Consider the following 24,655-nt stretch of genomic DNA (forward strand, 5'->3'; position numbering starts at 1 on the left):
CTTCTAGGGTGATGCTACTGTTTTCTCCTGATTGTGATCCATCTGTCTGTCTGTCTATCTATAAAAATCTACATAGCTGTGCACCAAAAATAAAATTAATCTATGTTAATTTTAAAAATAAAAGAAAAATTATAAAAGCATATTCGACATTTGTACCTCATATTTGTACCTTATGACTTATTCATTCAGAGACTATTTAGAATTTAGTTGTTTGTAGCATAATTCCAGATACAATATTTTAAAGAGCACTATAGGCTTCATCTTACAGTGACTATGGAGTTCACAGGGCATAAAACAAAATCTCCTAACTCAAACTTTAGTTAAAGAACAATTATTTTAGTGATCTTTACTCAAATTTTAGCTGCAGACAACATGCCTGCAGTTGAACAAGTGTCTGTTGATTTTTTTTTTAACATAAAAAGCAGATTTAGGACCTGGTGTTGTGGCTCAGTGGTACAATGCTTGCCTCATATGTATGAGGCACTGGGCTTGATTCTCAGCATCATATGTAAATAAATGAATAAAATAAAGTTCCATTAACAACTAAAAAAATTTAAAGAAAGCAGATTTAGTTATGCTGAAACATTAGTGGTAATTATAATAATAATTAAATAATAAATAACAAGTTAAATGACCTACAAGTAGACTAAAAATCACTTAGGAAGTTTAAAACAAAAAATGAATTTTATAATTCTTCAGTTAAGTTGTCATATTAAAAATATGGCATTAGGTCATATCAAGGATGTTATGCATTAGAATTAAATAAATTACTGTCTGTGTAGAAATAAGAAAGTATTAATTATTCATTAATCCCACAAAAAGTTATGTAAATAATCCAATGTAAAATATCATTTGAAAAAACATCTTTGAATGTTTCTTGAAAGTACATAGTATTTAAAAAAATGTAATTCTAAATGTAGCCTAAATACAACATTCAAATCAAGGAAATGATAAAGGCTCTACATTCAAAAAAATAGTTATAATGAAGTATTTCTGTAAGCATCTAGTTTTCCAATCCTGTCTATGATTATTTTGAATTTACAGAGAGGGAATAGGACCTGAATCCTAGAGAGGGAATAGAAATAGGCATCTGACCTATGAGATGTCAGAACTTCGGCAGTTTCCAAGTGGCTTCTGCATTAAATTGAACGATCAATGCGGAAACGCCAGTGATGGCATAAACCTGCATGTTCTGATTTCCTTCACAACTTATGGAACATTGGTCCTACTGTAGCTATAATATCTGCATAGGGAGCACTCTGGTTCAGCTCAATAGCCTGCTGTTTTTTTAGAACAAGAAAGCTATAAAACTTGGCAGCAGTTCGTTTTCGGTCACTATTTCTGCAGAGTTTCATCAGACTGAAGGACTGCATTCCCATCTTGTTGGATTCCTGGGAAAATGATTAGAAAGGAGGAAGGGAAAGGGAAACAAAATCATCAGATGTCAAGCAGGCTGTGGATTCAAAATGAACAACAAGATACTGAAATTTTAGATAAGTAACTATGATATCCTTAAATGGAAGAATACAAACAATTCTTTACTAAATTTATAAAAATCCCATAGGTTACTCAGCACCAGTTTGGTTCATCAAGAAAATACAAGCAAAAAACAACAACAACAACAACAACAAAAACATCTTATAAAGGATGTTATGTAAATTTGTAATGTGTTATACAAATGTTAGGTCTTTTAAAACATTGATGCTAACATAAATACCTCCTACGGAAAATGCAAATAGTTTATACTTTCAGGCAGAAAAATATCCAGAGAACTTTGGGAGGCTTCAAATACAAAGAAAATGCTCAGCCTATTAGGGTTCTTCTTCTCCTAAAAGTACTAAGAGGCAGGGAAGACAATATACAACTTAAGTGGTAAATACAGAAGTACATTTTATATAAATAAGTAAACATCTTTCAGTTTTATTCCTACAGATTTAAAAGATATTGGATTCATCATATGGCACCCATGTACCTACTAGAAATAATTGAGGTATAATAAAGTATATAATTATGGATGAAGATAACTCCTTTTTTAGAGTCTAGGCCTTGGAATCAGATTCCTAGAGAAGCATCGTTTTTTTAGTTAGAAAGAGTATAGTAAATATTGTCTGATAACCCTGAGTATTGTATTCCTTGGATAATTATAAAATACTTTTAGAAATATTATGTTTTTCCAGTTCATAATCCTTAACAAATTAATAAATGAAATATCTTATTGTGCTTTTATCTTAACCGAAAATGTAGCCTAGAGTCAGCAACCTTTCAGAGATGGTAACCCAGTCTTCATTTATTTCCTCTCTTGAGAGACAAGATGTGGATTGGGTGCCCCCCACCGCCATCCCCTCACCTGGAGGGAGCAGGAACCACTTTTTCAATTTCAAAAATTCTTTTGAAAAATCTTTAGGGGTCAAATATTCAATATTTAACACATCTGCTTATTTCTGTTCCTAAAGAAACCCTCTAAAATGAAGGAATAAAAAAGTGACAAAAGAAATAAAGACACAGAAATGGAATACATAACTGACTTAGCAGAGTAGAGAAGGTTGCAACCCGTGCGTCAACAAGGAGGAAAGCCAGCCAAGGCAGGCCAGCATAAGACACAGACCTTGGGAAAACCCAGGAACTGGAGACATGAGAATGTTAAAAGCTGGAGGTTAGGGGAAGACTGAAACCAGAATTCCTTGAGAGTTAGACATTCTGACACTCCTCAACCTCACAGAACCAGATGACTACTCATACAGCAGAAGGCAAGAAGGTGTCTTTCTGGAGGTACCAACCACTGAGGCTCTGGTCTTGGTACCCTGGCACTGTGGATGGGCAAGGAGAAGTATCACACCACAAACATGGAGATTAAGGGACACTCCACATCTATACAGTAAAGCAACCAGCCTCTCCCTTTCCTTTGGTTCCTGAACCACTGGCATCATGCTTATATTTCCTAGGCAGCAGATTTAAAGATTTAAAGCAAAAAAGAATGTATTTAAGAGAGCCAAGGACAGAGGATGCAGGGGACAAAAGAAAACAGAAATCTCTGAAGTGAAGAGAAGTGTTTCACATTTATTAAAAGCAGTTAGGCTGATAGTGGAGAAAGATCAGTGGTGGCTTGGAGATGCGGGGTCAGTGCAAGTGATGGGGTGGGGGCTGTCAAGGGACAAGGAAACTTCGGGGGTTTTAGATACATTAATGTCATCCTGAATGTGATGGTTTCACAGATTTACACATAAATTGAAACTTATCTAACTGTATACTGATGTTAATCATACCTCAATAAAGATTTTATCTTAAAAACCGGATAAATAATTAAATCAAAGATTAGGAATCTATAAAATCATAGTTAATAACCTTAAAAAAACTCCTGGAAAACAAAAAGTTGAAAGCAGAAATAAAAATTTTGTAAGGACTAGAACACAAAGTTGAGGAAATCTTCCAGAGAGTGAAAGGGTTCAAAGCCAAGGGAAGTTAATATAGGAGATAAAATATGTTTTAAAGATTAAAGGATAGGGGCTGGGGTTGTAGCACAGTGGTAGAGCACTTGCCTAGCATGTTTGAAGGCTCTGGGTTCAATTCTCAGCACCACATATAAATAAGTAAAATAAAGGTCCATTAACAACTAAAAAATATTTTTTAAAAAATTAAAGTATCAGCTAGACACAGTGGCACATGCCTGTAATCCCAGTGGCTTGGGAAGCTTAGGCAGGAGGATCACAAGTTCAAAGCCAGCCTCAGCAATTTAGTGAGGCACTTAACAACTCAGCGAGACCCAGTCTCTAAATACAATATTCAAAAGGGCTAGGGATGTGGCTTGGTGGTTAAGCATCCCTGGGTTCAATCCTTAGTACCAAAAACAAAACAAAACAAAACAAAAAAATTAAAGGATCAATTTAGGAGATCCACTATCAGATCCATAAGCCCTCCAAGAAAAGAAAACAAATAAACAAAAAGGAGAAAGTCCAAGGGGGAAAAAATCCTAGAGCTCAAGAACATGGAATTTTTGATTAAAAGAACCCATTCATGGTCAACACAGTGAACTTAACATTAAAAAAAAAAAAAGCACATCACCATTAAATTTCAGAACACTAAGGATAAAGAAAAGATCTAAAAACTTCCAGAGAGAAAATAAAGTTCACCTACAAAGGATCACCAACCAAGGCAGAGTCTGACTTTTCAATAACACAAGAATCCATGTTACAAAGCTTTCAGCATCTGAGAGAAATTATTTCCAACTTATATCCAGAAACAACAAATTAAGTTCAAGGTAAAACAAAGAAATTTTCAGTCTTGTGAGGTCAAATTTCCTACACACTGTTATCTTAGGAAATTATGAGAGGATGTTAATTACCAAAACATTTAGGATAAAAGATGATCAAGCACCAAGAAATAGAGGAACTAAAAAGGAACAAAGAAATTCCTGTGTTTAAGATAAAGGAATGTCCCAGGATAAAAGCTATGGAGCAAACCTTAAGAGCAACTAGCTTGAATCAGAACAAGAGGATGATGAGCTCTAAGAAGGTTATTTTTAGGGGGAAAAATGGAACTGACACATCAATTAATAATTTGAGATATACATATACTAAAAGGAGTTTTATTATATTGTCACAGAGTTTGGAAAGGTAATTAAGTATGGGTATATGAACAGTAAATAAATGGAAAACATGAGGTAATAACCCAAACAACAACAATCACAACAACAAACCATAACATTTACAAGAAAAGAAATACAATTACACTTGAAGCTTCATTGTGAACTAATTTTTGTACAGTCTTTGTAGTAGCAACTGCTAGTTGTCCTTTAATATCCATTCTCTTCTTCTTCCATAATAATTGAATTATTAGCTGGGCTTATAGTTACTGAATCAGGACTACATATAAAAATGAAAACAGTTGCCAAACTTGACCATCTCACCCGCAAACTATTTAACATCTGAAGTAATCTTCTATTCCATTTCTCTGCTTCAGTGTTTTGTTCATTCTCCAATGACTCCTGTATGAATGATTGAGAAATATTTCACTTAAGCAAATTTTACTCAATGTTAACTATTGGTCAAGCATAGCGTTCACTGCTATGGGAAATATAACACCAAGTTCTGCCAAATAAAGAGCTTATGATAATGGAGAGAATAAGACTAACACAAATATAGATGAGCCTTGCAGGATTATAACTTTGCTCTCCAGATTGTCTTCTGATAAGGAAATCTAAAGTAGGAGATTCTGCATTCTGTCTGGATAATGCTCCCAGAGCATTGTGCCCTTAGGTGCTTTGAAAAGTAAAGTTAGCCAAGACATTGCTTTCTGCTGGGACTATCCTATTTCTAGTCAAACTGAACTCAGTTGACAAGAATAAACTTAAAGCTCTAGAAAAACTGCCTTGTAAAGACCTTTATTTGAATTTCCCTGGTGATTCTGGAGCTCTAAAAATAACTGTTGTTTAGTAGTTTATGACAATTGGGTTAGAAACCTTGTCAATTTTGAGCGTGTCTTGTCCAAAAAGGTCAAGCAACTGCCTGTCATATTATCTGAATAGGTTCATTTTTTTCAGTCTTTAAAACTTAACCACTTTCTGAAATACCTCAATATTTTAAATTGTAAAATTTTACCCTTCCAATAAACACCTTATGAGCTTCTGAGAATGGAAATTATCATAGGAAATGTGTTGATGAATCTGATAAAAGAGCAGGCCTACCAAGGGTTGGGGGAAGAAAAGTGGCACAGATCTGACCTACTTTATCATTTTTCCTGCACTAGCTCTGACCATGCCACACACTACCTGTTCACTGTTATCACACTGTTTGCTATTTGTCTAGCTTCCTATAAATCTGCAGATCAAATAAATTTTCAAAGTACTTTCAATTTCATGGACTCCAAGATGATTTCAGAAAGTTCCAGAATATTCTGGAAATTCCCATATTTATGATAAAGAAATAAAAGCTGTGCAGCCGACCTAGAGAGCAATTGGTTTGGATTAGAACAAGCAGACAATGAGCTCAGAGAGGTTATCTTCAAGAGAGAAAAAAAAGAATCTGTTGGATCAATTAATATATATTTTATATATATATATACTAAAATGGGTTTTATTATATTGTCAGAGGGTTTGGAAAAATAATTAAGGATGGGGTTCAGATGTTTAAAAAAATGGAAAAAATTAGGTTATGATTAACTCCAACAATAACAGAAACAAAACTATCATGAAGTTTACAAGAAAAGAAATAAGATTACATTTTTCAAAATTTTAAATCATTTAAGGCTAAAGGGACCCTTTTGAGTCCGTCCAGAAACTGCTGAGTGCCCCCAGAAACTGCTGAGTCCCCATTCCCACCAGCTATGCAGCATGGTCCTGCCTGTCCTGTATCCTACCTTGTATCCCAGTGAGACTGATTTTAAAAATATAGTCATTTTTTTTCTGAGGAGTTGTTGAAATCTCTCTAGGTATGATTCATGTTTATTCCCTTCTGGTCTGTCCTTGGGTAAATTAGTTTACCTATACTCGTGTTTATTGTTAAATATATAAATGCTATTTCTGAAATGTAAAAAGTTTTGTTAAAATCCATGAAACTGTAGCTTCACCTATAAGGCCCAAATAACCAGAAAAAGGCTCAGCATCGTGTGTGTATTTTGCTAGCGCTTGTCCATTTGATCTATCTGACATCCTACAACTGAATCTATTGTGGGGAAAGCCCAGTGGATTATTAAAACAGCTGAACTTGTGCTGTGGTGTGGTTTGCTTGACCATGTATGAAAATAAACTGTCAATGGGAGCAAAGAGGGTGGCAAAAGTGAATCAGCTCAGGGCTGAGAACGTGGCTCAGTGCTAGAGCACTCGCCTCACACATGGGAAGCATTGGGTTGGATCCTCAGCACCTCAAAAAATTAAAATAAAGGCATTGTATCCAACTACAACTTTAAAAAAAAAAAGAATCAGTTCACTTCTGGCTCAGCTGTTTGGATGTTTCAGGTAAAAAGTTCAAGTTATTTCTTCTGTCCTAGATTATCTAGAGAATTCAGTCTATTTTTCATGTCTGAAAAAAAAATCTAATAGTCTTAGAACTTATTATAAAGATAACTTATTTTAAAGCCAGTTAACACCAGGTACTAATAGGTGTTTTGATATCGTTTACTAAAGAATTTTTGCTGAAATTCCTTACAATTCAAAATGCTTTCTGTACTCTCTTGTCATGTATATCTAAAAAAAAAAGAAAAGAAAAGAAAACAAGAAAAGAATTTATTTTTTAAAAATGCTTTCTGTATTCTGGGACAAGGACCAGAGATACAAGGCAGTGCATAGGGAGTCGGTGAGTTAGATTTTACTTCTCATTTTGCTATCAACATGTGGTCTGATGAGCAAACCATTTTCTGATTTCCAGAAGTCTTGTACAGATACAAGCTTGAGCCATATGTTAAGGAAAAAAAAATTCTCTCACTATTTTGTAAATAAAATAAAATTTTAAATGCCCTAGTCTGTATCCCTAATACAGACAGCATGGTTTCTCTAGAGATGCTAATTAGAAAAGCTTACAACAGTGATTTCTTAATATTTTAAAATCTTTGGTAAAAATCTCATATAATTATTTGACATTTCAAAATAAATTAAGAAAACAAAAGAACTGATACATCTCTGCTTAAATGATGAATTTAATTATAAATTTAGAAAGTAACATGACAGCCCTAAAAAACAAATTTTAGATTGAATATTAAATATTTAGGAACAAAGTTTTTAAGAATATCCCCAAAACTATCCATATATTTACCAATTCAACCTGACAATTTTCTTGGGTCAAGAAAGCATTCATCAAAGGTGATTCTTCAGCAGCTGAATAAACCATTTTGATAAGATCCTGTTAAAGTAAATTAGACAAAGATAGGTCATTCTGGTAGTGATTATCACAGGTATAATCTAATATTGTTAAATGATTTAATCAAATGAATATTTGTTTCTCAAATTAATTTAAATGCTACCCACATTCTCAAAATATTATTTCTGAAATTTCCCATACAGGCAGGCCTTGACTTAAACCTTCCTTTTTCTCATGTGCTTCACACAGATGAAAACCCTGCACACCCCTTCCTGCCTTGCTCCCTATCCTTTTCCTTCCTATTTCCCTCTCCACTTCAGGCTTCATCAAACAGTCTCTACTGCTGAGATCACTTCCCTTTGAAGCATTTTATAAAGCCCCAGTCCTCTCCCTCTCAGGCCAGTACCAGGTGGCAGAGGAAGAGACCTGCAGTGGGCAAGCAGAGGGAGTGAGAGTGAGGGAAGGGATATTAATATCCCTACCCAGGGCATGACAGGACTTTTGACACCACTGCTGGAGCCATCACTGGCAAGAGGGAAGGAAAAACCGTGTCCTCTGAAAGGAGGATAAAAGACAAAGGAAGAAGGAAAAAGAGAAAGCCAGAAATTCTCCCATTCCCCGCCATCACCTCCCCTTTGCATGGCTATAAAGCTGTCAGCCCTTTTCATTTATTTCCAAGCTTCATTCCCAGCTCTCATCCCTGACCTTCAGAGCTTCCTCCAACAGAGTTTGCTAATTTTTACTTTAGCTTTAAAATTTTTTAGTGACTACAAGAAACTGTATTATTATTGTTTTTACGGTACTGGGGACTGAACCCAGCACCTCACTCTACTACTGAGCTATATCCCCAGGCCTTTTTTTATTTTGAGAAATTCTCATTAGATTGCCGTGGGCCCTCAAACATGCAGTTCTCCTGCCTCAGCTTCTCTAGTAGCTGGGATTTAGGCACCTACCATTATACTCAGCTACATTTTATTTTTTATTGTACACATTTATGGTGACTTATTGTGTTTTTCCACTTTTACTTTCTTTTATTCCCACAGTTTAGATACTCTTAATTTTGTAGTTATTGTATATAAAATTGTTTTATGAGGATTTGAAAATGATTCATTAGAATCAATATTTTCCTGTCCCTTCAAACTAACAGTGCTCCCATACTTCACTATATTTCATATTTGTTCACTATTTTGGAAGCCACCTAATAATGGAATTGAAGGCTAAAGCATAGCAGAGGATATAAGAGTAAGAGTTCCAAAGAACCAGTACATCAATCTCCTTCCTTCCATTCCAAGATTGAAAAAAAAAATCTGTATTGTTAATATATCTGTGATAACTTCACTTCCATATTCCTTTCAAAAATCATAAACTAAGTAAGTTTACCTAGTTACAATTTTCAGTAGGTACATTATAAGAAATGCCAGAGCCCAAACACAGAAGATGGTACTGGCAACCCAGTACATATCTAATATATTATCAAGTATTTAGTAATACATGTTCTGTTTAATGTACTGTGAAGCTGTATTTCCTTCCAAGGGCATTCAGTTTCAATGTGGGTTAACTTTGAATTCCCTGAGTGGTTATCAAATACAGTGAAGATAGAAGAGACCAGAAAAGCACTGGTTTATTTTTATCTGGTATAACTATAATATTACATTTGTGCCATTAATAAAGTGACAATTGAGAACATATTTTAAAGCACATTGTTTCCAATTATGTTTTCAAATAGCTGTTTTTCAAATAAAAATTATGTCTTTAAATAAAAATTTTAAAATTTATTTTGGTCATGGACTTCAGATAATCTTTCAGATTGAAGGTCAAGGTCACTGGTAGGTCTAAAATGTTCTTAGAGGTAGGAAGGGTGAACTTATAATGAGAAATAAAACATATGTTTACTGGCTAGAGTCCTAAAAGATTACATGACATATTGAATGTGGGGCCTAGTAAGATTCTCAGTACATAGCCAAATTCAAGGATTGACTATCATTCACTTCATATATCATGTAAAATACAATTTCAGTGTGAAATAATTCTACTCTGTGAATCACTGTTCTAAACTTGTAAAGAATATTGCCTTACAAATAAAAATAATGCTTTATCTTATAGTACTTTCACTTACTAAAGAAACTATAGAACATTTTAAGATGAAATATGAACTGTCAATGTAAGAAGATCTATCAGAGGCAACAGTCCTTCACTATAAGTTGTCAGAAAAAGAACATTTTTGTGATTCTCTCTGGTTAACTTACCTCAGAGTTAATATGTTTATTGATATTCTCATGAGAGTTACCCTTAAATTCATCAATCACATCCTTCCAAGTTTGGGGTTGAATTAACTCTTTCTGGTAATGTGGTTCTTCTACCCTGGAGACCTCTGAATTATCAAGGAAAGTAAAGTTCTTTCAAGCTGTCAAACAAAGTACCTTTCAAACTTGAATTGAGATATGGCTGTTACAAAAGAAAACTTTGGAGACCAGTTGGAATCCACGAATTTAATCAAAGGGTACACAAACTTTCTATAGTTCCCCTATGTCTACCATGTTGATCTTCCACTCCCCTCCTCTGTCTCTTATCACCTCACTCCCATCCTCTGTCAGCAGTCCCCTCCACACTCACACGTTCACACGTTCACTCACAAGACAACGTGGATAGCTCAAGTTCATTACGTTGTTCAGTACATTTTAATGCTTTCAGTAGATTGGGAAGTGGAGGCTCACTGACAACAGAAGTTGGTTTTATTATTACTTTATAATTGTCACAATAATAATCAGCTATTATTAATACTCCGTGTACCTCTGGGTGGATGGTAATATCTGCCTCAGTTTAATTATATAGCTCTTGTTCCTATATAGTTTTTCATGTTAGTTGTTTTAAAGTTAAACATTATCCTGATAGATATAAATATTTTCTTTTTTGAGGGTTTGTGAGTACGACTTTTGGGGATGGGAAAGTAAGAAAGAGTAAGAATAAGAATAATATTTCATCTTTTTAATGAAGTATCTGGAACAAAAATTGATCTGAAAAGCAGAAAAATGCAATACTGAAGTAACTTTTAAATTAACATATTTTTCTAGAGATAGCCTTTCTACTAAAAAAATATGGAATTGGATTCCATTTTCATTTTAAAATGTAAGTTGAAACTTTTGTTTCCACATTCCCCTCAACATCAACAGAATTAGGAAATCTCACCTATTATGTATTGGTTTCCCACTTCTTCCCTTACTGACTCCTTCTGTATCAATTTTCTTCCAAGTTTAAAGCCAGAGGACAGAAAGCACTTTGTAAATAACTGTAAAAACATACATTTTTATTTCCTGTTTCTTTTCCCCAGTAAAGCATAAGCATAGATGCTAAAAAGCAGAAATTATAATTCATAGATATAGATAGATAGATAGATCTCCAACAAATTAATTTTAAAATGAGGAGCCATTTTTTACAAGTTCAAATTCTGTTGCACATATGTATTCAAATAAGTATTTATTTAATTTTAAACAAACATTGCACTCATGTGATAGAAGGGAAACGATTACCATTTTCAGTTCAGCATGAGTCAGATCCTGGGCAGCAGTTGACAGCAGGGTGTCCACTCCTCCCTTCTTCTTCCACATCATTAATCTCTGGGTAGGAGGTGCAAGTTCCAAAACCATGAGTGTATCCGCAAAGGAAGTAAGTTGCTTATGCATAGTTTTGCTACTGATCTCCTTGACTGGATCAATGAGCAGTTTTCTCTTTTTGCTTTTCCTTTTCTCAGCAATGTCTAAATATAAGAAAGAGGCATAAATGTGATTGGTTGTGTAGCTTGATAAAATAATACTCCAGGCACTGCATGTCTAAGAAATGTCTACAACCTGCAGAGTTGCACTGGGAAGAAAATCCATTATTTTCTGAACATGATGCTTTGTAAAGTCTCTGCACAACTAGAATTCCTGAGCAGCCAAAAGCTGATATATTTTTAAAGGTGCTGCTTGAAAGTACTCATGAGGGACTCTGTTGACTTGCTAAGTAGGCATCTGAGGAAGCTTGAAGCAGAGGCTCCATTGAGAGGGAAGTTAACCAATCTGAAGGTTCCTTAAAATGCCTATGTACCAGGATAACCTTCTGAAACATTCATTTGTATTTGTCCAGTGTATTTTCCTCTCCTCTAATTAAATTCATGTATAAATTCAAGGTAGGAAGCTAGGTCTGTGGAATTTCACTCCTTTAGGGAATTTTACCAGGCAGAAAGCAGAAGTCAAGCTTTTCTTTAGTAAAGCTGCAAAAGGGGAGCAAGGATTAGATTTCCCAGTCTATGAAGATCCCAGATCAGATGGAGCCAGAAAAAACATAAACCTGCTTGTTGGTGTGCTTTAGTAAAAATCCTGGGAGCACAAGACACTATACAGCTGGCTGTGGAGCTGGGACAGTGGTCACTACTAACTGGTGTAGCTGATGACTACAGGTTCACGTCTCACACCCTTCCCCTAAACTTTGGTACTACAACACTCCAAGAACATAGGGGAGTTGTGCAGATTGAATTTCCCACCAGCCATGTGGGATAGCAGCTCAGAGTTAAATTCAGTAAAGAAAAAATTGGAACGCTTTATTCTTTGCATGCCTCAGTTTATAAACTGAAATCTATATCAATTATACTATTTAAAATGAGAATATTCTAGTTTTAAATAGTATAATTTAAAATTATATATTAATATTAGTATAATCCTAATATTAGTATAATCCTAAAGGACCTATTTACATATGAGATTCATACTTACTGTTTATTTCTAAAAACATGTTAAATGTCAGAGGCTAAATGTTAGAGGGCACAATGCCTTTCTTCTGCCCTATATTCACTTGCATGTTTATTTATCTTGATTGTACTGAAAACTTCTTAAAGGCAGGAACCATGTCTTCTTCATTCCTACCCCCAGCACAGAATAATGGCTTAATAACTTCCTGAACTAAACTCAGTTTTTAATTTTCCAGTTTCCCAAACTGGATGTATTATTCAAACAGGAATGAGTATAATGAAAGAATCATCTCAAATTTCCTTCATGCTCTTCTCCTATTGTATTACAAATGCTTTTACTAGATTGACTACCTCTTAGAATATTTTGTGGATTACTACAAATATCTCAAGGTAAACATGATAGCAGTGTGTTGGAGATAAATAGTGCCTCTGACCTGAAATATCGATTGGATCAAGAGTAAATCCTTCCTCTTCATTTGACAATAATGTTGTTTCATTCATTTTTTCATTTTCAGGTAGACGCATGTAATCTGGATTATCTGGTTCTACTAATCAATGACACCATAAAAGTAATTATAAAAACATATAGTCATGTTGTAAGCTAGAAGACTATGAGAGTTAAAGTAAAAGCAGAGTAGAGATCTATATTGCTAATGGGAGCCTTATCTAATTCTTAGACTCATATATTTAATAGAGATGAAGAGACTCAGGATTATATGGACTGGGACCCACAGTATTTAGGTGAGTCGAGTATCATCATTCTCTGTGCACACAAGTCATTTAAAGGTAGGCTACACTCAGTGGCAGTAACAACAGTGGTAGCAATATATGACTGACATAAATTTGATATGTCCATTCAAATATTTATATTCTGTTGGATCACTTATCAATTGACTCATAAAGAACCAAAACTAAAATTTTACTCCTCCTTTTACATTTTCAATTTTGATTATTGTTTTGGAAAGTAAATACAACATCAAAAATCGTGAAGAATCAAAATCAGGCTAGTTGTACCTCTAATTTCTTTAAATATTTATTTTTTAGTTATAGGTGGACACATATCTTTATTTTATTTTTATGTGTTGCTGAGGATTGAACCCAGTGCCTCATGCATGCTACGCAAGTGCTCTACCTCTGAGCCATAATCCCAGTACCTCTGATTTTTAAGAAAAATCAGCTTAAAAGACCTAAATCATCTAAGATATTTTGTAAGAATTTCAAATAGGGAAAATAGCTCCATTTATAATTTCTCTCAAATTGTATACAGATTGTCAAGTCATACTATTTAAAAAATTTTTTCTTTCCATGTAACATATATTCAGTGATTCTAAAGCATAGTTTTGGCAGGGGATTTAAACATGTTCTCATACTCAACTCATTCCTAATTAAATACCCTTCATTCCACCTGTCTTAGAACCAACCTCCTATTCTATATTATCTAGAGTCCTTCTAAGAGTTTGAGGGACAACAGTCTTTATCATTCACTGCACTATACTGCTGCTTGAACTCAGAAGTTCTAAGGCTTAATATCAATATTAGTCTGCATTGACTTTCTACACAGAGGAAAACTTCAACATACCCACTGTAGCATGGGGAGGCTCAGGAGGAAGGGAGATTTCTCTGTTCAAAGGCATGTCTTCTAACAGGATATTCTCATCATCCTGCAATAGATTGTCTTGAAAAAAACAACACACACTTTCGTCATACAGACTTGAATCTGTCATTTGTTCACTAAATACTTATTAACATTACTTTATACAAAGGCATTGTGAAGGAATAATCAAGAGTTTTAATGTGTACTGGAAGACATTTAAACTATATCTGAACAGCTAACAAACAATTTTTAAACTTAACTAAGCTCAAAGTTCTTGATTCTGCAAGTATTTCAATGATATTGACACACAGGCATAGTAAAATAGGTTGGAAATAATAATCTAGAGCTTATATATTATTATATTAATATTATGCTTAATAGTATTTTTCCTATTATTATATAATTATATTATTATATTGTTATATAATTACATATTATATATTAGAAGTTTTTTTAGGTGTTCCCCATCTAGGATGATGGGTTAAATATATACATTTAGTTTTCTCAGTTTTTGTCTACCCTATTTCTATGATTATAATAATATCATAATATAAATATAAGATGGTAATATAAAATGCCAGAAAGATTCTTTAGAATAGCTGTCCCATGATTTGTGTCAAAGAAAGCTATGTTTTCCAGCAAATAATCTAGTATGTATTTTGAGGGATATACTGAACTCACTCCTTCCCTTCCCAAAATTAGGACTTTATAAAAACTGGGTAGTAGTTCCAAACTTTTATAGAAAATGTGTTTAAACAGATGGCTATTTACTTAAGACTAGCTTAAATATACCATAGATTTTGAAAGCTTGTCTGAAAAATGAGTTGACCTACTTGATACAGAAGCACAGCTGAAATTTTAGTTTGATGTAATAAATCTACTAATAGTAATAAATATTTAATTTCTATATGACTGGACATCATACCAATCATTTCTCCTGCAGCTCCTTCATCTCCAAATCCATCTCCACTGTCATAGAACAAAGACTTTTCTCCAATAAGGCTTCCAGAACTGTGTTCAACTAAAGGACCACTGGAGTTCAGTAATATGTTGTCATCAAAGAAGCTATGTCTTCTAAGAATTTCAGATTCTTCCCCTAAATAATATATGTCATTAATGCTAAGTTAGTCATAGAAACACATAACTTTAGGGTTAGAAGGAAAATGAGATATTATCTAGCATAATTCACCCTCATTTTATGAGGAAATGAAAAGCTGAAATAATTATTTGAATTGTTCAACTAAAGTCACTCAATTAATCAGTAGAGATTAGAATTCTAGTTTATTTAATAATCTTCCCAATAGAAAGAATGCAAAAAAATTAGGTAGAGTTTAAAGTTGTGATATAGTTTAATAATGTCCTAGAAGGCAGAAATACTATGATAGTAAAATGATTTCCTCTACTGTAGGTAGGTCCAATACTGCTTGACCAAGCATTACATCATTTCAAGGACAATTGCTTCAGTGGTTTTACTCCTAAGGAGAATCGGGAAAATAAGAAGCATATCTACCTTTTTAGGAAAATGGAAAGATATTAAAAATATTAAATAATGGACTCATAATGTCCATTGAATATGTTAATAGAGCAGTAAAAATGATAACACTAAAATGGCTAGCATTACCTGAGTGCTCATTACATGAACTAGAGAAGCATAGTTAAGAATAGGACTTAATGAACAGACACTATCTTCTAAGCATTGAGCATCATAAGAATCTGAGATTACAGAAAATAAATAATCACTACCTTCAATTTTATATAGTAGCCCAATTTTATGTAGTAACCCAAAATTTGATGGGTTAATATTAAATATTTCTCAAAGGAAATATTTGAGGTTGTTTTTGAAGAAGAGAAAATCCCATATTGGTGGAGAAGGCTGAAGGAAGAAGAAAAGAAAAGAAATAATCTATGATGCTGCTAGTAGTATCTCAACTTTCGTGACAGGGCAGTAAGGTTCAGAGAAGTCCAGTACAACAGAGCAAATCAACAGAGAAAATCCAGATTCAAATCTAACTCTGTTGATCTTTTAAGAACATGTTCTTCCCACTTCTTAAAAAATTATACAACACACAGAACTGTGAACAACTAAATTGTATTGATTGGATGGTAAGACACTTGAATAAAGTGTCTATATTAAGAGTAAGACAAACAAGGTTGATAAAATAAAGGTGATAAATTGATATAAGGCCTCAAGGATAAGCAGAGGGATTTGATACTGTGTCATAAGGACAAGGTACTTAAGCAAAAAATGTGATATGAAAAAAAAAATTCAAAGACAACTGCTCTTGCAGAGATGTGTAAAATGTGGGAAGAGAATGGCTGATTTGCAGGTGGGTGGTGCTGTACTCCAGGCCTTTGGTACTGGTGAATTATGTTGGTGGCTAAGTAAATAGAAAGACCTAAGAGACATTTTAGGTGTGTGTCTGTGTGTGGGTTTTAAATCAGCACTAATATGAAGATGGTAGAAAGTGTAGTTGAAAGTAATCTTAAAGTTTCAGGCATGAAGAAAAATAGCAGAATTTGCAGAGAAAATTGTAAAAGAGTGTTTTGGGTAGTTAAGAGAATATAATTATGTCATTGCCAATATGTCACATTTCTAGGTCTAGGAATACAGCCAGCAAGAGACCTATTCTACTCAAAATATGATCTGCGGACTGGTGCTGGTCCATAATAAATAATAGCAATTAGAAGTAAACCTTTAGGAAGTTTTATAGCAATTAGTAGTTTTATGTAACTAAAACTCTAATAACAAAAACTTGAGGCTTATTTCTTGAAATTTTTAATTTTTCTAATGATCCATTTTCAAGTCTAGTAATTTATTTATACAAAATTAAAATACAATATAGACAGATTTGAAATTGACAAAAATTATAAAACTAGTCCTTCACCAGATTGCTTGAGAAACAACTATAGATAGCAAGAGTTACATAAAGAGAGTGTGGATGAGAAGCCAAGACTAGAGATGTGGTTTGAGCATTATACCCTTGACCTCCCTCCCTGACCCAAGACAGGTTTAGGCCATCCTCCTGCTATGTTCACTGTTTTGGGTACTATAAGAAATTAAAAAATGAACATGACTTAGATCCTACCCTTATGAAGCTTGCTGACTAAAAAAGAAGGTGTATAAATATCATGTTACAAGACAGAGTGTGGTAGATGCCAAAAAAAAAAGAACAAATACTATACAGTTGAATTAAAACTTATCACTTCAATTGTCAAGTACATTCACCCAAACATATTTTAACATTTCAAAAATCAGTTTCTATTTTATAATCAATCCCTTATTCAGTAGTAGTATTTCCTATTCTTCACCCCCAAGCTGATTTGAAATCTGTTATTTTACAACTAATATTCATTATACACTGGAGGAAATATATTTGAAGACATTTAATGTAGCATACATATAAAAATTTGTATATGTGTTAATTATAGCAATTGTTTATTTGCATGTCTCTCTCCCAGCCTGAAGTTAGTTGAGGGCAAAAACAGCTCCTTTAAACTCTGGTATTGTGTAAGTCTGTGACAGCAGCTGCCACAGTAGGTAGTCAACAAAGAGATGTATACTGGGAAAGAAATACATTCTAAGACTGAGTCTTGGAGATGATATTGTACCAGAAAATGGCAGGGAAAATTTATTAGGGATTATATTTATAAATGAAAGTATTCATTCTATAGATATTTCTACTGGCATTGTGTCAACAGAGAAATGTAAATATAATTGATTATGACTTGTAATTTTGATTTCTGATATATTCTCACCAAAGCTCCCTGCTTGGAAAAGTAGATCATTGGCATAATCTTCTCTTAGTGTAATTTCTTCAGGTCTACTTTGGTTTTGAGTAAAGTGTTCTGTAACATCAATTGCACTATAGAGGAATATAAGATTGAGGAAAACATAAGAATAGAACACAATGAATTTGAAGCATCCTTAAAAAGAAAAAAAAACCCTTAAAAGAAAAAAACAGGTTTATTATAAAATAAAAATTTTTATTTTCTCAATATTATTATTTATAAACAGGAGTTTTATATGTATACATATACACTACATACGTACACATAAATACATACATAACATACACATACACATATAATCATGAGTTTTTTATATATACATATATCCAAGTTGCCAAATCCAATGGTTGTTCTCAGTCTTTATCCTACTTGTGCTAACAAACAGCATTCAAAATAGACACCCACTCCTGCCATAACCTGAACGTTGTGTTCCCCCAAATTCATAGGTTGAAATCTAATCACCAATGTGACGGCATTAGGAAGTGAGGTCTTTGGGAAGTTACTAGGTCATGAAGACTCTGCCTTCAGAAGTGGGATTAGTGCCTTTATTAGGCCCCAGAGAGCTGCCTTGCAAGATCTGTCATATGAGGACACAGTGAGAAGACTGCTATCTGTGAACCAGGAAGCAGACCCTCACTAGACACTGAATCTGCTGGCACCTTGACTTTGGACTTCCCAGTCTTTGGGGCTGCTGTAACAAATACATGAGATGAGGTAATTTATAAACAGAAATTTACTGTGCAGTTCTGGAAGTTGAGAAGTCCAAAATCAAGATGCCTACAGATTGGATGTCTGGTGAAGTCCTGTTCCTCATAGATGGTGCTTTCTTGCTGTGTCCTCAGGTGGTAGAAGGTGCAAGGAAGCCTTCCCTGGTCTCTTTTATAAGGGCACTAATGCCATCCACAAGCACTCTCCATCCTCTTCATCTAATCATCACTCACTCAAAGGCCCCACCTCTTTGTACAATAACCTTAGGGGGTAGATTTCAACATCTGAATTAAGGAGAACACATACATTCTGACCACTGGAAATGTGTAATAGTCACTTCAAAATTTATGTGCAAGATTTAACTTACTTCCTTCTCCCTCCCCTTCTTTAACCTGACATTCCTTAGTTATCCTAATTCTGTTTTCATGCCTAAAATCATATAATCATCCTTCACCTCTTTGTTTTTAGAGCCATATCCAATTCATCAGCAAATCCTGTTGGCTGTGCCTTCCACACATATCTATAAATTGCTACCACCTCTATAAGATGAAGAGTGAGAACTGATCACAGATACTATCTTCTTTCTCCAGGACTTCCTGCTTCGATAATCTCAAGGGCTCTCTTCTTCTTCTCTTTACCCTTATAATAAGTGGCCGGAGAGAAGGCATTGCAATCAAGTCAGATCTGGTCGCTCCTCTATTCAAAACCTTACTGTGGAGCACTGGGTTGTAGTTAAGTTGTAAAGCACTTGCCTAGCATGCCCAAGATCCTGAGTTCTATTCCCAGCACCACAAAAAACAAAAAACCACAACAAACACACCTGTGCTTCATCTCTGAGTGAAATAAAAGACTTACTGCAAACTACAATGCCCTATATCATCTGCACCTCTTGCATCTCTGACCACATTTTTCTACCATTCAGCTCCTCATTCACTCGATCTAATCTCACTTGCCTCCTTTCTGTTCCTTGAAAATGTGAAATGTGTTCTTGGGGCCTTTCCACTTGTTCTTTCCAGAACATTTTTCCACATTATTGAATGAGTTTTCCTTTACTTCCTTCAGGTTTCTGTTCTTACCTTATCAGAAATTCCTTTCCTGACCATCCTATTTTATTTTCTATTCTCTTCATACTTATCATCTGACCATTTCCTGGAGTACTGTGTATTTACTTGTGTATTTATTGTCAGTTTACTTCAACTAAAACGTAAGATCCAGGAAGCCAAAAGCTGTGTTTGATTCATTGCTATCTCTTCAATGATAAGAACAGAGCCTGGTAGGAAAGGCACTCAATGAATATTTACTGAATGACTAGATAAATATACTGTCAATATTGCATACAACATTCAATAAACATACAAGCATACATTTTATTGTTGCACTTTGGAATGTCATACTATATTTAAGCCTTTGTCAACTGTGTACTTGTTTAGTTGTTAACTACACTCCATTTGCCTTCACAAAATTTGAATATGAAAACAATAAAATATCAAAAAAAAATCAAGTTGAGGGAAAGTAAATAAAATAATTTACTTTATATTATGGGTGTCAAAATCATGAAATTCTTCTGGTAATGTGATAGCGTTGTAAGCTGCTTCAAAATTCTCTTTTGGGAGATCAACCAGTCCTGAAAATTAAAGAATTACATTCAATAAGCATTGATGTGGTATAAAGTAAGACATTCCCAATTAAATGTTCACTTTCTGAACAACTGCTTCATCTATTTAATGGTTTCCCCGTATCCACTCCTGTCCATCTTTAGTCCTTTTTCTCTAACAAAGCATCCAGATCAAAAGCAAAAGCAAAAGCAAACAGATCAGATGACTCTCATGCTTAAAACAGTTTAGCAATTTTCCCAGTACATTTAAATAAAATTCAGATTTCTAATTGGGGCCTCTCCAGTCCTACAAATCTATTAGGCATCATCTAAAGACACTCTCTTCTTCACTTGTTATACTTACCACAAATGTACTAGCCTTTTTGTTCCCTGAAAAAGTCAAGCATTTTTTTCACCTCAAGACCTCTGCTCTTGCACTTTCATTTGCCTAGTATGCCATTCCCTCGGGGACTTTTTACATGACTGGGTACTTCTCATTTTTCAAGTCTGAGCTTAAATTCTGTTCTTTCAGAAAGGCTTTTCCTGGCCAACTAAGTGAACTTCTGTTATTTTCTGTTGTTGTGTTCTGTTTATTTTCCTTTATAGCACAATGACAATCTGTAAGTATTGTAATAAGTTTTTTAAACCTTTTCATCCTCTGATTTCTTCCCCAGACTAAAAATAACCTTATTTATCTTGTTTGTCAGTGTGTCAAATATCATGTTTGGTGCAAGGTATGAAATCAATAAATATTTATGGAATATATAAATGAAATTATATTTGGGCAAGTGAACCACAGTGTGAGTATAAATCTATCTTGAGATTCTACAAATATTTTAACTGAAAAAGAAAAAAAAAACCTGTAAATCTTAAATCTACAAAAGATGATACTATAAGAGATTCAGAAAATGGAATGTCAAAGATGCTTCTGCCAGGGAACTTAAACACTAATGATAAAGGAAAGACCTACTGTATCTAAATAACCATCACAGAGGGTAGAAAATAATGGGTGTAGTAAAAGTAGAACAGATGCTACATAAACTAAAATTTGAAGGCTTTATATATATCTCCAGCACTTTAAAATGCCAGGAAATTTTGACAATATTTCATAAACAGCATGAAACTTAAAAGTCTTGCAAATTTTAAAAACAATGACAATTATTGATATTTACACTTTGTCAGTCATGCTATTTCTAATTTCTCTCATAGAAGCAAAAACAGACGTAACAGACTAAATGACACATCACAAATGGAATATCAGAGTTCTTACACAATCTGCTTGTTTTAAGTGTATTTCTTACACAAATCACAGGAACATTACAAGTTTTAGGAATCATAACTTTTTCCTGAAAACACGGGAAAAGAACAAGGGAAAGAATATAATTTTTTCTTAACTATGGAAACTTAGATTCAGCAAAATGAAGTTTACATTCACTATTCTTGCCTGAAATTACAGGGTTCTGCCAATTAAAAGAGCCCACACAACATAAAAATGTAAAAGGGAACCAAGAGTGAGACAAATTAACGTTGCATGTATACCTGGGCGAAATGTCATCTTCATTTTAAGAAATGCTTCACTGCAATCTGCCAAAAGATATTTTGCCTTCCTATTATAGATTCGAACAACTCCCAAAAGAAGGTGTCCTGAAGTTCGAAGTGCAATTTTCACCTTTCAATAATTTTTGAAGTATTAGAATAATAAAAATTAGGTTCATGAATCCTGTTCTTTGAAAATTACTAAATCATAAGAATTTCTTCTCTTTAAAAAAACATTCCATATTCTAAAATTAAACCACTTAACTTCTACTTCACTTTGCAAAATTATTAACTTCTGTTTTGCTTACTCAGTAAAGGTAACCTACTGTGGCATTTAAGTGAAGTATATTATTATTAATATTATGGGAAGAATGTAAACTCTGCTGTCAGGCAGAATTGGGTTCAACCTGTGGCTCAATTGCTGAGGCTGAGTAACTTAATCCTCTGAACTTCAGTTTAATAACTTATTCTATATTTATTTTGTGCCAGGCATTGTCCTAAGAGCTTTCCATACATTGATTTACTTAATTTTGACAACATCTATTTACAGAAGAAAAAATCCGGACTCATATATGTTGAGTGGCATGCATAAGTAATATAACTATTAAGTAATAAAGCAAGGATAAAATATAAATCTGATCAACACAAAAGTTCATGCCAACTACCACACTTCATTGAGGCCAAAAGAAGTTGATTTCAGAGGGCTGTTGTGGAAATTTAAAAAATTAATAGTCTAACCCAGTGCCCAGCCCATAGTAGCTTTTTAATTATAATTCATCCTTTTCTCAAGCAGAAAGACACTTAATATAAAAATATCAAATTTTTATGCAAATTCTAATATTTGTTTTGAGCTATAATATTTTCATATAAATTCTAATAGTTGTTTTATAGTTTTATAATGAACATAATACTCTTGTTTATGATATAATTTCACATATTTTTAAATTTATAATTAATTTTCCTTCTTTTTCCTATGCTCCCAATTCATTCATTCATTATTTTCTAATAAGTACTTATCAGGTACCTACTATGTATAGCAGTATTTTGTTAGGGAATATGAAATATTACAAAATATGCATAGAATATGCCCTTTTTTCTTCAGGGCCCAGTGTATTTATGATAAATATATGATACAATTACCAATGGAAACTGATATTTTTTAAATATATATATTTTTAAGTTGTTGATAGACCTTTATTTATTTATTTATATGTGGTGCTAAGAATCTAACCCAGTGCCTCACACATGTCAGGCAAGTGTGTTACCTACCGCTGAGCCCCAGCCCCAGCCCAAAACTGATATATGTTCAGGCAATAAATGCAATACAATTAAAGTAATCATATGAGAAGTAAAATTGCTTTGCAAATGTATTTTATGATATAAATGCCCTGTGCCTGAATCCATTTCATCAGCTTCCATGTTAAAGAATTAGACAAGGGGCTGGGGTTTTATCTCAGTGGTAGAGTACTTGCCTAGGACTTATGAGGCACTGGGTTCAATCGTCAGCACCACATAAAAATAAATAAATAAAATAAAGATATTGTGTCTAAGACTAAAAATTTTAAAAAAAAAGAACATTAGACAAGAAATTTTCTTTTTTCTTGCCAATATATTTTAAGTCCTTTCCTCTTCAGAAGTCATGGAAAATAAGAACTATCATTTTAATCGGTAACATACCTTAGGTGAAAGAATTTTTTCAATGGTTATCTCTAGATTACATTCAAATACATGAGCCTTTGTAAGTTTCTTCTCCCAGTGAGCTGCGAGCCATATTTTGGCCAGTGGCCCTCGTTTACTCATAAGCACATGGGTGTAGAACATGTTGCCTGTATTCCTTAGTAATTTTTAATAAATTAGAGAGAAAATGAAAAGTTACTTAAAATTTGATAATAAAAACCTCTCAGGACTATTTTACAGCAAGCAAATACATTCTTATCAATTCTATAAAATAACAGATTCTTTAGTTCAATATATTTCAAAATATTTTCTTGAAAAAAAAGAGAAGTTTATTTAGAATATAAAATAATAAACTAATGTCAGGCCAGGGGTGATGGGGCATGCCTCTAATCCCAGCCACTTAGGAGGCTGAGCAGAAAGAATGCAAGTTCCAGGCCAGTCTCAACAACTTAGCAAGATCCTATGCAACTCAGCAAGCTGCTGTCTTGAAATAAAAAATGAAAATACTGGGGATGTAGCTCAGCTAGAGCACCTCTAGGTTCATTCAGTCCCCAGTCCCCACCCCCACGCACAAATTATAAACTAATGACAGAGCTCTAATAGTTTGTTAACTATATCTGGTTTAAATGTATCCTAATCAATGATCTCTTCCTAGGTTTTATTTTATACTATACAGAATTTGAGATCATATTAATGCGGTCAAATAAATAAAGGAGAAAGGCTGAAGAAATAGGAGATGGTTATGGGAAACAATAGAATAGGAAAAAGTGGACAAAACTAAGAAACAGGATTTTGAGAATTTGAGAAGTGTTGGGATCATTGATTCATATTCAAGTGTTGAATTTCTTTGTTTTCTTCAAGATGCTCTGGTTTATTTGACTAATTTTTGAAGTTAAGACAGTAGAATTCTAAAGGACTATCAGAAGAGAAAAATGAAGACAAAACGAAACTATAGGTTTGAAATGAATCAGAGGTGGCAAGAAAAGAAACAAATTTAAACATTTTGAAATAAGAATGGTAACAAAAAAAAAATCCTCACTTGAAGACAAGTACTATACATTTCTACAAACTGTACTATTCTTTTTTTTTATTTGTTCTAATTAGTTATACATGACAGCAGAATGTATTTCGATTCATTGTACACAAATGGAGCACAACTTTTCATTTCTCTGGTTGTACACGATGTAGAGTCACAGCATATGTGCAGTCATACCCGTACCTAGGGTGCAAACTGTACTACAGATTAC

The 24,655-nt window shown here is 33.7% G+C and overlaps 1 protein-coding gene across 1 annotated transcript; it reads right to left on the minus strand.

Annotated features, from left to right (window-relative positions):
* Positions 1-1,202: 1,202 nt before the first annotated feature.
* Positions 1,203-23,552, minus strand: Rad21l1 (RAD21 cohesin complex component like 1). Its single transcript, XM_027953771.2, has 13 exons — positions 23,409-23,552; positions 21,735-21,864; positions 20,132-20,225; positions 17,861-17,967; positions 15,030-15,200; positions 14,090-14,185; positions 12,945-13,058; positions 11,315-11,541; positions 10,974-11,073; positions 10,034-10,158; positions 7,743-7,829; positions 4,904-4,981; positions 1,203-1,391 (listed from the first exon to the last, which is right to left on the minus strand). The coding sequence occupies exons 1-13, from the start codon at positions 23,550-23,552 to the stop codon at positions 1,203-1,205; spliced, it is 1,662 nt and encodes a 553-aa protein (XP_027809572.1).
* Between the last annotated feature and the right edge of the window lie 1,103 nt (positions 23,553-24,655).

The sequence above is a fragment of the Marmota flaviventris genome, chromosome 2 (genome assembly GCF_047511675.1).
Source record: "Marmota flaviventris isolate mMarFla1 chromosome 2, mMarFla1.hap1, whole genome shotgun sequence".
Classification (NCBI taxonomy): Eukaryota; Metazoa; Chordata; class Mammalia; order Rodentia; family Sciuridae; genus Marmota; species Marmota flaviventris.

What these genes read in the sequence shown, in the direction of transcription:
- Rad21l1 (XM_027953771.2), bottom strand. Translation starts at nt 23,552, where the DNA reads ATGTTCTACACCCATGTGCTTATGAGTAAACGAGGGCCACTGGCCAAA. An exon ending in TTTGACACCCATAATATAAA is followed by an intron (nt 17,968 to 20,131) that starts GTAAATTATTTT and finishes ATTCCTCTATAG; the next exon opens with TGCAATTGATGTTACAGAAC. An exon ending in AGATGTTAAATAGTTTGCGG is followed by an intron (nt 1,392 to 4,903) that starts GTGAGATGGTCA and finishes TCATTTTCCCAG; the next exon opens with GAATCCAACAAGATGGGAAT.